This window comes from Mesoplodon densirostris, chromosome 3, assembly GCF_025265405.1.
Source record: "Mesoplodon densirostris isolate mMesDen1 chromosome 3, mMesDen1 primary haplotype, whole genome shotgun sequence".
In the NCBI taxonomy this organism is placed as follows: domain Eukaryota; kingdom Metazoa; phylum Chordata; class Mammalia; order Artiodactyla; family Ziphiidae; genus Mesoplodon; species Mesoplodon densirostris.
In genome coordinates, this window is record NC_082663.1 from 30,349,914 (window position 1) to 30,363,683 (window position 13,770).

The following is a 13,770-nucleotide window of genomic DNA, read 5'->3' on the forward strand; positions in this document are numbered from 1 at the left end:
CAATAACTAAAAGGGAATGGTGACGAGGAGAATTTTTTGTTTCTGTTCTCTATTTCTTCTTTGTTTTTTTCTTTTCATTCCTTTTAAGATGTGAGAGACCCAAATGAGCAGAAAGAGACAGGATACAGACTTAAGGGAAAAAATAGTGACACTTGAATAAATTCTAAAATATGGAAGTTCACTGGAAAAATAATCACTTTTAAAAATTTAGCCAAAATATCAAAAATTTTTTCCTTCACTACCACTTACCATGTTAAAAATTGTGATGTCCAATATACTACCCTCCAGAAAATTGGCATGATTCCATCAGGAATATAACTCCATGGCTTGAAACACGGATGCTGGCTATTTAATAACAATTTAAAGCCAATTAATCATATATGATTACTTACATGAATTGCACAATTAATTTGTGTGTGGCAAAGTTCACTTACATTCGGATTTTAAATTATTGATTCTAATTTGTAAAATTTCATAGAAAACTTAAAATTCAAAGCTGACTGTCGAGAAAACATACAAAAAGGGAATAAAACTGTTTTAAAGAGGAATGCATTTAAATTTTCAACTTTCAGTGTTTTTTTTTCAGTCATTGAGTAAAAAGAGGACAGGATGTTCTAATAGACTAATAAAGTGACAGTCTTTAAAAGCAAATGCATCATGAAATCAAATCTCTGATTTGGTTACCTTTAGGGTTGATGATTACCTTTAAGATACACACTCACCCCATTTGTGGGGCTGGTTATGGCAGGAAGGAGAGAAAGACGTTAGGTGATTAATTCCTAGAAACTGGAACCCTAACTCATCAGTCATACAGCATATCTCCTATGGAGATAGATGCCAGCATCTATACATAATTCTGTTTGAAGTTTCTGAATATATGTGTATCTGCCCATAGATTCTTCCAGTAATAGTCATCCTGCTTAGACTGTAAGGCTATCCTTTAGTCCAAGGGCTTCCAACAATCCACAATGGTTCTTCAAAAGGGAATAACAACTACATTTAAAATTTACCCTTATCCAGCTTTGATTAAAAAAAAATAAAATAAAAGCTGCATAAAGAAGCATGCACATACCACTTAAAGCACTGGTAAAAGCTATAACCAATATTTGTTAGTTTTTTACTTGGAAGTTTGATATGAATTCAATATAACCTTTTGATAATTTGAACTTTATTCTCAGTCTAAAACTATAATGATATCAAAGGATGTGCAATATGAAAGGAATATCCTACATACAGAATAACCTCCTCACCCTTTATTACAACCTTGTAAATTAAGGCAAATGAGAAAATGCATGCCCCATTGTTTTTGACTGGGGAGAGGCTGAGAGGAAAAACAGCTTTTGGAAGTCACTTTCTTAGTAAGGGACAAAAAAAAAATCAGGTTTTCTCCAAGCTTCTCATTAGCATCTACTGAAAGGCCTTGTTTACCAATAAATATCTAAAATTTATTTAAGATTTAAACTTAAATAAGATACGAGGTAATTAAAAGTCTATGAGCAAAGGATGAAGAAGGGAGGTGAAGAGAGAATGAGGATAAACTTTTATAAATATAAAATCCAGATGGTAAAAACCGACAAGTTTTAAACAAATTGCCCCCTACAATATTAAAAAAAAAAAAAAGAAGAAGAAGAAAGTACCTTGGAACCAGGGTAGCAGCTGCATACAATCCTGTAATGTTGCTACTCTCAGTAGGGCTCGAGTTTGCAGCAGCATGTTTGCACCGGTTGTATATTGTCTAAAGCAATGAAGGTATGGTTTAAAAATGAAAACCAAAAAGTTACCAAGTACTTAAGGGATATTGAAGTGTATCAACCTATCTACCCAAAAGTACCTTCCTGGCTATGCTTTTTAGTGATCAAATTCATAGAGTAACACTTAAGTTTAAAATATAAGTTAACTTTTACATGACTTGGTTGTCTTAAAAACATATCTCAAACATGCTGTATGACTACAACTGCCTTTTAAATTGTGAAAGTCAGTTTCACCTCTTACCGTACTAACATCCAGAGGCAGTATGAAGACAATTAGAAAGCAGAGATACCAAGCTAGCAGTGTTCCAACAATTACAAGTCTATGTTGTTTCTTAAAGTCTCCATATCGATGAAGTAGGAATAATGCCAGAAAAAAGACAAAAACAATCTCGAGTCCCAAAGCTGCACCACTCATTATTCAATATTTGCTCTGATTAACCAAAGTAATTCACATACAGGCCTGGATCATATCTGTAAACTGAAAAAAAACAAAAACAAAAACAAAAAGTGTTAACATAGGAAATGACCACTTGGAAATCTCTTAATTATTTTTTTATTAATGTACTAATAGATTCTTTAGAAAACTGTCAGGCTTTACATTGGACTATGAGTAAGATGAAAAGGATAATTCCTACTCTCAAGTACTTCTGTCTTATTTTTTAAATCATATGTTGAAAATTTCACATAAATTGTATCTTCAGGAAAAAAAACCACTTTAGCAAAAACCACACTAGTTCCAAAAATATTACAAAGTAAGAATACTAGATATGAACAGTTTCAATACAGCATCACTTAAAGTTTGTTCCTTAATATTGTAAGTCCTAACAGAATATTTTCTATTAAATACACTAGTGACTGAATTCTAGGAAATTAGATATTTTGTAAAATAAAGTTTTCTAAGTATTGATAGTCATTACTTAAGATTTTCTAAAAGAGAGAGACTCTTTGGGAGGGAGAGCCAAAAAGGAGAGACCATTTGAAAGTAACGTTTCCTTTGTTTGAAATAGTATTTTTCTTTCTTTCGTCCTAATCTTGTCTAACTTTTGGGACCTGAAATTCTTATTCATTTACTGCTCCACAAAATATACTCAATATACTCATCACTTTCCACCTATCTATACAAATCTTATTTTCTTTAAAGTTACTTCACCTATTTTATAGGCAGAAAAATTTACCAGTGATTACTGAATAAAGTCATACATTCGAAAATATTTTTAATTATAAATGTTGATGATACAGATAGCAGAAAATGGTTTATTTGATGTCTTTCTACTCTTATAAAATAATTTACCTTCGCTAACTGAAGAAAATATATGTGCTTTCCACCTCTATAAAATCAATGTCAGGCATTTTTCTTTGTCTATAGATTAACTACAGTATCCCAAGGAATGAATCAACATCTTAACATAGAGAATCAAGATTATGATGCAACCCACCAAAATAAAATAAGGTAGAATCAATAAAATATGTCAAATTAACAAACATCTCCAAACAAAACTAGTTATTAAAAGAATAAAGAAATTTGGGTACTTTAACAGGCTAAATTTAAATTTACATAAGAAATCCTTCTATATGGAATATCACAAATAAAAATCACATTTAATAAACTACTTCATTATTTCTTTATATTATTGAAGTAGTTTCTTTCCATTCCTCTGTGGATTTCAACCAATATTTTCATTCTTAAATATCTAAAATTGAACCCCATTTGTCACTCTCTATCACCATATCCTGCTATATTTTTCTTGAAAGCACTTATCCACCTGATATAATGTATATTCTTTACTGTCTCCCTGAAAACACCCCCCAACACGCTCTCTCACACACACACACACACACACACACACAGACTCCATGAGAGCAGAGACTTGACTATTTTATTCAGTACTGTACCCCATGTCTCTAATAGTGTCTGGCATACAGTCGCTATTCAAAAAATAGCTCTTGAATGAATAAGCCAATGAATAAAAAACATTACTGTATGCTTTAGTATATACACTCTTTTTTATTCCTGCTGACTTCAAAGGCAATGTAAAACTCTTGTTATTGTCCTCAAAACTAATTTTACAAATACTTATTACAACTCAAAAGGCGTAGAACTCTGCTCATTACTACTCAAAATTTCAAATTTCATTTTCAGAGAAACAACTTGTACCATCACAATAACAGTGAGTTAAATCTTATTTATTTATTTATTTATTTGTGGTACGCGGGCCTCTCACTGCTGTGGCCTCTCCCGTTGCGGAGCACAGGCTCCGGACGCACAGGCTCAGCAGCCATGGCTCACGGGCCCAGCCGCTCCACGGCATGTGGGATCCTCCCGGACCGGGGCACGAACCCGTGTCCCCTGAATCGGCAGGCGGACTCTCAACCACTGCGCCACCAGGGAGGCCCTAAATCTTACTTTTAAGTCAAGAATAGATTAAGTGGTTAGGTGACAGCTCGATGTAGAATGTGCTGATGAAAACTGTTACCATCTTTAAGATACAGCTTTTTTAAGAAAAAAATCACTCAATGTGAATTTAATATAATTATCATATGAAAATCCCTTTATGGTTGGACCTAGATATTTATTTTGCCTGAAATTGTCCAGTGCAAGGAATATGACAACCATAGAAAAAAGAATGAATATCAGAGATTAGCAAGGAAATGCTAAGACATGGCAGAACCATTGATGGACTATTACTGAAGTATAAGAAATTATATTTGTTAAGATTATTCAATAACATTAGAAAACTACCATAACATTAACTGAAAAACTAGATTCACAGATTTTTACATAAATAAGAATGAATGAACAACAATGAAATATGTGGAAACATCGATAATAGTTACATAATAAGATTATGGATATCAGCAAACAACACAATCAGTTATAAAACAATCAGTTATAAACTTGCTGCTAGTTACTAACTTTTTTACAACAGCTGTCAGTTTTTCAGTCTGATTCATAGTCAGTACTCTTAAATGTTATAGTGAATAAAAAGAATTATGGATCCTTTATTCTAGTATAAAGAAATGATTTGGTTACATCTCTTCCCATACTCAGTGTATTCGTCTCCTATTGCTGTTGTAAAGAATTACTGTAAACTTAGTGTCTTAAAACAACACCCACGTGTCATAGTTTCTGAAGGTTAGATATTTCATAGTTTCTGTGGGTCAGATGTCTAGGTACAGCGTGGCTCAATTGAGTTCTCAATATTGAAATCAAGGTGTCAGCAGGGGCTCCTTTCTGGAGACTCTGGGGAAGAATCCATTGCTAAGTTCCTTCAGGCTGTTGGTAAAATTCAGCTTGTTATGGTTATAGGACTGAGATCCTCATTTCCTTGCTGGCTGTCAGCTAGCATTTGCCCTTAGTTCTAGAGGCTTCTTTCTAGTCTTTGCATGCAGCCCAATATACCTCAGAGCCAGTAATGGCTTGTCAAATCCTCTGCACGCTTGAAATTGCTAACTTTCTCTTCTGCCCTTTGCTTGAAGAAAGCTCTGTTTTTAAGGGTTCATCTGATCTCATTGGGCCCACCTGGATAATCTAGTCATATTTACTGGTTACACAGGGATTAAGGCATAGATATCCTTGGGGGTCTATTATTCTGTTCATCACACCATTTATTTCAGTTCAAACTGAACACTTGTTGCCTTGTTATGACACAAGGTTAGGCCTAGGGGGTCCCATGAAACTAGAAATGAAAGTTGGGACCTCCTTAACGTGAGATGAGAAAATAATAGTTTTAAAGTACATATCTTTGACCTTGTACCTAATTTCAAATAAGGAATTTTTTTTTACGGTCCAGAATGATAGTAGTTTCCAAGGTTCCTTACGAATTCCTATAGCCTGTTTTAGTTGTTTCAACTGAATAATTTTCTGTTCAAAGCTAGGGGTGCTGTATTCTCCATCTGATTTAGTTATTTGTATATTAAATTCATAAAATAATTATCAATTAAAATCTAATAAAAATAAAGATTGGACAACTCAAGTTTGGTGTATTAAAAAAAAAAAAAACTCATTGCCAGGGTGGTCAGCAATTTGGCACTATGTATCGAAGAACTTAAAAAAGGTATATATCCTTGTGGCCCTAGCAACACTTCTTCAAATAACTTAGAGAAAAACCAAAATGGGAACAAAGATTTATCTACAATATTATTTTTCACAGCAGCATTATTTAAACATAAAAACCTAGAAACAATTTAAATGTTTGTACTAAATAGTTCAGCAAGTCTTAAAAATGTCCACCAGTCTCATTGTTGTCCCTTACCTTTTTGACAAAAGCAGCCAAGGGTTTCATAAATCACTAATCCCGCTAACCTGGCCATGACCTATGGGAGCAGGGATCTGTGTCTGAGTCAAGGACCACCTAACAGAAAGACTCCACTACAGACAATGATTAAAGGGGCCCACCAGATTCCTCCAGCCCAGAAGAAAGGTGAGATCCAGAGGGACACTATAGAGATGTAAAAAGGGGCATGGGTGGGATCTTAGGGAGTATACATAAGAAACGCACATATATGCATGGACAAATATACATCAGAATGCTAATAGTGGTGCCACAACGCAGTTAAGAGATGACTTCTATTTTCTTTCTTGCTCTTTCTTTGTATGTGTGTGTTTTTACTTTCAAATGATGTGGGGTTTTTTTGTAATTTTAATACTATTTAAAAATCAGTGTAGTAATATGAAAGTAAAACACATAGCAACTAGACAATGAAAAATTTTGCTGTAGTGTTACCAAGTGCCTAGAACTACAACTATTTTAAAACACAAATGTTTTATTATATTACGGTAAACCTGGGTTTCAAATCCCAACTCCATTTAATAATTGTGTAATTGTATGCAATTTAAGCTGCTGAATGAGGATATATGATCACCTCACACAGGTTGCTATGAAGATCAAGTGAGTTATAAAAGTAAAACGCCAATAGGAGTTCCAGAGTAGGTCTTCAATAAATGCTAGTTGCTAATCTCCACCTCCTTCATACCGTGTGCTTCCAGAAGATAACTAGTTGCCTCAATGGTCTCAAAGCAGAGCTTTACCCTAAATGGTCTTCCCCCCCAACCCCCAAAAAACCATGAATGGATGGATACCAAATGCTTTTTGTTTCTCATTCTCTGTGGTTACCACAGCTTGGACCCACACTCATTCCTATAAAACAAAAAATGATGTTCACGTTCATAGAAATTGCTCCCCTTGCCTCACCTGACAAAGTGGGATTACCTCTCTAGGTCTGTAAGATAGCCCAAACACCCCTTCCCCTGTCCTTTGTGTTCTGTCCATTGTGAAGAGATAGAACACATCTCAAAGCCATGTCACAAAGGTACACTTGACACACCAACGTCCTACAGAAAGACAATGCCATTCTTCTAGGCAAATGATCAAAATGGAGGTGAAGCAAAATGGATCATTTGCTGAACTGTAACGATGTGCAGCTATGCAAAAATATACTTGGGGGCAAAAGGGCAAATATTCCTTTGACCACAACAATGGTCCTTCTAATGCTATTCTTTATTAAAATAATGTGTTTAGGCTAAAAGGCAAAAATAAAACAAGAAAATGCTAAAATTTGGAGGCAAATCCAAATTTAGTTCCATGTGATTAGAAATGAAAAAGAGGCATAAATCTATCATAGGTGGGCATTAACACCACAGCAGCAAAAGTAGATTTTACTTAAAATTAAAATGCCAATTCATTCACTCATATTTTAGTACCTAATATGCAGGCACAGTTTACCTTTCAAAATATCAGTTCTGAAAGTTTTAAACATTTAAAATCCAATTCAGTCTTTTACCAGTCATCAAGATATTATACAATAATACTACCTTCAAATGCCTTTCATAATTAGTTTGCTAATGTTACTGACTTGGAGTACTATTTCCTGAGTATTTTATGGTTGATGATAGTTTTTCAGGCTAAACACACTTTAAGTAGAAAATTTAGAGGTTAAGATCATTTTGGAATCTGAAACATCCCAAATATTTTCAAAAAAAAAGGGGGTGGGGGGAGAAAAGAAAAAGACAGGAAGAAGGAAAGATTGGTATCAATTGAACAAGAGAACAGGACAAAAATTTTGCCAAAACCTAAGATTCTGAACTGAATTAAAAATTTCCAACTAGAACCTAATGATTCATCAGACAGACTGTGTTAACTTAAATATGTATCTTTACTCAGACATGTGAATAAAAACCAGGAGACAACTCGAGATCCAAATAATGAAAAATCAAAAGAATCAGAACTAGATGTAAATAATGAAAGTCAACAATTCTTTACCACCAATCAAAATTTAAACCTTCCAAAGGTAATCATTAATCCCATGTTCAACGATTTCAGGTATAGGGAGAATTCAGCTTAGGATACAGATAGAATACCACAAAAGAATGTAACTCCCACTCTAAAAATGCAAAAAAGGCATAATATCTTTTGAAGCCATCTTAAAAAATGAGCTGAGTTGGCAAACCAACCAGGTGAAGTGAATTCCAAAGAGCAACAAGCCTTTTGAAGAAAGATGGACATATACAAACTGTTCCACCTTTGGCAAGGCATGAAAGAGGTAGCAACCAGTAAGTAGGCAAGAAGAAAACAACTGGAATTGTAACGGATCCTTAAAGATTTTAGGTAAAGAGATTATAAGACTTACTTTGGTAATTAGAAAATAATCTTTAGAATCCTTCCTAGTAACAAAATAATTTTTAAAAAAAACAAGTAGTTAATATTTTGTGTGAGTTTACTAGATTCCAAGCATTGTGCTAGCGCTTAACATGCTGTATCGAATTACACTTCACAGCCCAGTAAGAAAGGTTAGTATCCTTGTTTAGTAAAGGAGAAAATGCCACAGAGAGGGTAAGAACTGGGATTCAGAGGCATCCTGACTACAGAGCCAAGCTCACAATTAGGATACCATAGTCTCTGCTCCAGTCCAGACATACTTTCTCAATGCAATTTAGACTGTTTAAATCATTTCTTCTGCTCAGTTTTCACTTGTTCATTTCATTTCAATGAACAAAGTAGAAATGTTCTCCTATTAGTTATTTCTTTATATATATAAAGACAGTGCTAATAAAGTCATGTTTAATATAGAATTTAACTAAGCCTTTTTAACTTTGCAGGTTTAAGGCTGCCATAACTTAACGATAATATATGGGGAAAGTAATCTACATGGGGAAAGTAAAAAAGAAAACAGAGCATATCAGAATTGGGAAAGGGCCCTTCTGTTCTTGCCCCAATCTGCCCATTATAGAGTATTAAACTGCAGAGAACTACTTTAAAAAGTAGATCTTTTAGATCTACTTTAAAATTCATTGAGGGGCTTCCCTGGTGGTGCAGTGGTTAAGAATCTGCCTGCCAATGCAGGGGACACGGGTTCAATCCCTGGTCCAGGATGATCTCACATGCCGCGGCGCAACTAAGCCCGTGTGCCACAACTACTGAGCCCACGCATCACAACTACTGAAGCCTGTGCACCTAGAGCGCGTGCTCCGCAACGAGAAGCCACCGCAAGGAAAAGCCCACGCACCGCAAACGAAGAGTAGCCCCCGCTCGCCGCAACTAGAGAAAGCCCGTGTGCAGCAACAAAGACCCAATGCAGCCAAAAATAAATAAATAAATAATAAATAATAAATAAAAATAAAATTAATTGAGGGAAAAGGAATCTTTTGAAACTTGATTAGCAGACAGAAACTTCTTGCTATGTAACTGTTCTTAGTCTTTTGTTCACCTAAGCTAAATAACATAAGAAAACACTAACAAATCTTAAGATTTACTTCATGCTATGATGGAACTAAGGAAAAAGCACATCACACTTCTATTTAAATAGAATCTCTGTTGTCACATTTGATTTTCAAAAAGAACAATAATATACTACTGAATATATATATATATACATATAAGCTATATACATAGCTTAGAGATGAATGTAATTTCTAGTCCTTTTTGGCCTGTCCTATGCCCTAATATTGAATATGCTGTAATTAACTATGCTCTTGCCTCTTGTATGAGAAACATTTTCCCAATTTACAAAGTCACTTTGCACTCTGAAACTTCTAAAGAGTACTAGAAATTACTCACTCTAATGTCATTTGCAGACATAAAAAAAATGTAATTGATTTGTCCTAGATACTGATCTAGTAATTCTACTTCTAGAAATATGGTATACCTCTCTCACTAAAATGGGACATGGGGCGTGCTGAGTAGATTAAAAGAATAAAATTAATCAGGAAAACAAAATAATCCACATCAGTAGCAATCATAATGCAGTTCTTGAAAAGACCAAACAGCAACCTCTATGTAGCTGGTAATCTCAAGTCTTCAATGGACACAATTCCTTATATTAAAGTACCAATTTACCAAGTTAAACTTTTACTAACTATATTAAGAGAACAGCCATTATTAGAAGGAATGCAGAAGAAAATTATTCCCATTTTAGTAAGCTAAAATATTTCTGCTGCCAGAGCAAACTGTTAGTGAAATATCTATTCTACAATTTGAAGACTTTGATTTTCCAAGTTGACAGGCTCTCTCTGAAGTCCTATAAAGGACCTTGTGCCCACTAATTCAGACATTTCAAATATTCTGAAAACTAGAAATGTTCCCTAGCTCTCAGGCTAAATCCTAGTATGAGGGTATTTCTTATCTTTAAATTTAGAATCATCCCATCTGTTAGAACTTCCTAGCTATAAGATCTCTATCTAAAGTGGCCTCTCCCAATTACTTTATACCTCAAAACTTTGTTTATTCTCATCATGGTATTTTATATCTTTTTTTTCTTGTTTGTTCTTTCTCCTCCATTAGCTTATAAGCGCCCTCTGTCTTGTTCACTTTCCTGAAGGAGACTATAATTTTTTATGTTAAAAATATTTCCTCTGAGTTGCAATTTTAAGGGAAAAGGATGTAGATTTCAAGCGAAGGTAACTGCTTAAAGGTCACTTTATGTAAAAAAATCAGAACACTGCATTTAAAAATATTTTCCAGGTAACATTAGTTTAATGAATTGTGAACATTCAGCCTCGTATTCTTCACCTGGTTTCAATCAGACTCAATCTGTGAACAGATCCCTTCTTTACACCAATTTCACCTAGTTTCAGGAACAAACTAAAGGTTCATGAATGCTTTCCTCTGTCAAAAGGTGGTTATTTTTCAAGCTAAGCATCAAGCCTGAAACAAGCACGTACCCAAACAAGGGAGGTTTAATTCCAGTGTGAATTGAAGCTTTCTTTTTTAAGAAAAAAAAAAAAAGCCCCTCAATTTTTTTAAAGTAGTGGTTATTTTTCAAGCTAAGCATCAAGCCTGAAACAAGCACGTACCTAAGCAAGGGAGGTTTAATTCCAGTGTAAATCGAAGCTTTTTTTTTTTAAGAAATAAAAAGGCATGCTACACAGCATACTTAAGTAATATTCTAATATATTTATGACGCTGGGTTGCTTCCTTCTGAACCTTATACATCCTCTCCATTTTTATTAGGGTTGGAAGTTATTCCCCTATCTCTCTTCCACTGTTTTCCTAGGGTCACAGTTACAGTACAGTTTGCATAATGCATTTCGCACGGTCATCGTACCCGGACTATGGCACTCTCTCTACTCCAACCAGCTCCAAACTCTTCTCCGCGTATAGAGGGTACAAGCAGCGTGCTTTCAGGAGGCGAGGCAAACAGAAAGAAGCCGGTTGAGAGTGAGCAACCGAATGGCTTTGCTGGCGGCGCCTAGCGTTGCACTGAAAGCCCTTTGCAAACAATTACTCACCTTATTTCTTCTCATGTTATTTAGCATGTATGAGCCTTCTCGAGGCTGCAAGGGGATGCTCAGCGTTGCCACTGCACACAGGAACCACCGTGATCTCCTGCTGCCCTAAAATTAAACCGCCGCCTCTCTTCTAAACCGCGCTTTCGTCTACAAAGCGCTTTCACACGCGTTATCCGATTTGACCCCGACTCCAAGCCTGTGAAATGAGCGTCGCTTGCCACAGTGCCTATTTTACAGATGAAGAAAGGATCCTGTCCACAGACCTAGTGCTAAGGGCAGCCCTCTCCCCGGTGGAGAACGCAGCTCCGGGTAGCGGGGCGAGCAGGTGTGACGCCCGCGGCCGCAACCTCTCACCTGGCCGGCGGAGCGGGTCACCGCCTCCACTCCGCGGCCGGGGACGTGGGCCCCGCGGCGGCGGCCTCTCTGGGTCTCCGGGGTCCCTCTCTCTCCGCCCGCGCTCCGCCCCAGACCCCAAAGTGCCTCAAGCTCTCCCCCTCAGGCTCACCGCCCGATCTCCCCGGACAGCGTCCAGAAGGACCGGGAAACCCCGCGTCCGCCACAGCCGTCCAGGGTCTGGGACCCACGCTCCCTGGCGACGGCGGTGGCGGTCACCTGAAGGCCTGCGGGTTCCGGGGAAAGGAAAACCCGTCCCCAATCAAGCAGCTGACATTTTCCAGTCAGCCGAAGGACCGCCCGCTTCCGCTTCCCCGCCTACGCTGTGGGCCGTCCGGTCCCGTAGCCGCGGGGGGTTGTGGGTATCCTGAAGGCGGGCAAAGCTATAAGGAAACGAAGTAGTGGCGAGGCCCCGCACTACCAGGCAGGGCAGAAACTACAATTCCCAGCAGGCAGCGGGGCCGCAGACGGCGGCCGCGGAGGAGAGCGGGCAGAAGAATTCTGCCCGCGCGGCGGGGATAAAACGTTGATAGAGTTCGCGGGTCTAGCTGCTGGGGGCAGGAGCCGCACGCAGTGCGCCGCCGCGCGCCAACGCGGGAATCCAGGAGGCGGGCACCTCTGCAATTAATGCACGCATTTAAAACTCCCGAACCTGCGGACGCCATGCACAGGTAAACCGATTGCAAAAAGGGGCAGACATGAATGGACCGTCTTAATTCTTTTAGGCCGCGAATTTTGCTACTTGCTAATATTGTTAGTAATGCTGTAATGTGAATGGTTGCTTAGCCTCTTCTCTGGGAAAACGTGGATGGGTGGATGCTTTAGCGCGGTGATCAGCGTGCGATTTTATTTGGCTTCCCTTATTGGGCTTTCCGGCTGCTGTTTTCAATCACTGTATGATTGCCCTCCCTCTTTTCTTGTCTGTTCCTTCCACTTTAAGAAATTCTTGAGGCCTTCTGCATGATCGTAAATCGAAAAGACTTTTCGATGTGTTCGATTTGTTTGGTTATTTTCTCTTTTATTCTTGGGAACTCGCCGCCGGCGCGTAGAAATGCAATTCAGTTAGCTGCTGTGAAAGTTTTCTGCAGTGCATAACTTGCAGCTTCCTTTAGGCCTACCTTGGAATTATTTACGGGTGTGTTTTTGAAAGGAACGTGGGGCTATTGTGCGTTTCTGCAGGAAACACCTCCAGGAGATTCCCGACCAGAGTAGCAACGTTACCACCAGCTTCACGTGGGGATGGGATTCTAGCAAGACTTCTGAACTGCTTTCAGGCATGGGGGTCTCCGCCCTGGAGAAGGAGGAGGTGGACAGTGAGAACATCCCCCAGGAACTGCTTTCAAACCTGGGCCACCCGCAGAGCCCCCCACGAAAACGGCTAAAGAGCAAAGGGAATGACAAGGACTTTGTGATTGTCCGCAGACCTAAGCTAAATCGAGAGAACTTTCCAGGTAAGGTATGAGGGTAAAACTATCAGTCCAGTAGGTGGTGGATTAAACTATTTTGTTGGTAAACCTTTGTTCAGGGGCCTTTAGGATGGGGCCCTTTTAAAATTGCTGAATTCTGAAGTTATTTTCCAAAGAAATGAGACAACTCATTGTCTCTGAAGTTTACAGAAATGTTGGTATGTGTATCTCTTAAGGGGCACGACAGACTTTTAACCCATGAAAAGACACTCCATACTTTTTCTTTAGGAGGGACTCTGCCTGCTCAAAGGCCAGCTCATTGCCACTGACAACTGGGAACAAAGTGATGATCCTCTAGGATTCTTTTTGTTTATATTCTGCTGCTCTGTAGCCCTGGTTGAGCTTTTTGCCATAATCACTTTAGTTATTTGTCAAGGGGCTGCTAACGTGAATGTTGAACTAAGGGGAGGAAACTTATCTTCCCAGGTCCATTCCC

At 37.9% G+C, this 13,770-nt stretch overlaps 2 protein-coding genes across 12 annotated transcripts in view; one reads left to right on the forward strand and one right to left on the reverse strand.

Moving 5' to 3' along the window:
- The window catches only part of LMBRD2 (LMBR1 domain containing 2), a 47,406-nt gene extending 35,229 nt beyond the window's left edge, over positions 1-12,177 (reverse strand). For 4 of the 9 annotated variants that reach the window (XM_060092805.1, XM_060092804.1, XM_060092802.1 and 1 more), the window contains exons 1-4: positions 11,476-12,177; positions 1,993-2,229; positions 1,638-1,735; positions 250-345 (exon numbers count right to left, since the gene is read on the reverse strand). In XM_060092805.1, the coding sequence (XP_059948788.1) occupies positions 250-345; positions 1,638-1,735; positions 1,993-2,166 (368 nt within the window). In that variant the 5' untranslated portion in view covers positions 2,167-2,229; positions 11,476-12,177. The remainder of the gene's footprint in view (positions 1-249; positions 346-1,637; positions 1,736-1,992; positions 2,230-11,475) is intronic. The other 5 variants (XM_060092798.1, XM_060092797.1, XM_060092796.1 and 2 more) reach the window with 5 other exon arrangements.
- Positions 12,178-12,324: 147 nt separating this feature from the next.
- The window catches only part of SKP2 (S-phase kinase associated protein 2), a 33,331-nt gene continuing 31,885 nt past the window's right edge, over positions 12,325-13,770 (forward strand). For 2 of the 3 annotated variants that reach the window (XM_060092806.1, XM_060092807.1), the window contains exons 1-2: positions 12,325-12,539; positions 13,048-13,319. In XM_060092806.1, coding sequence (XP_059948789.1) covers positions 12,496-12,539; positions 13,048-13,319 — 316 coding nt within the window. In that variant the 5' untranslated portion in view covers positions 12,325-12,495. The other variant, XM_060092808.1, reaches the window with a different exon arrangement.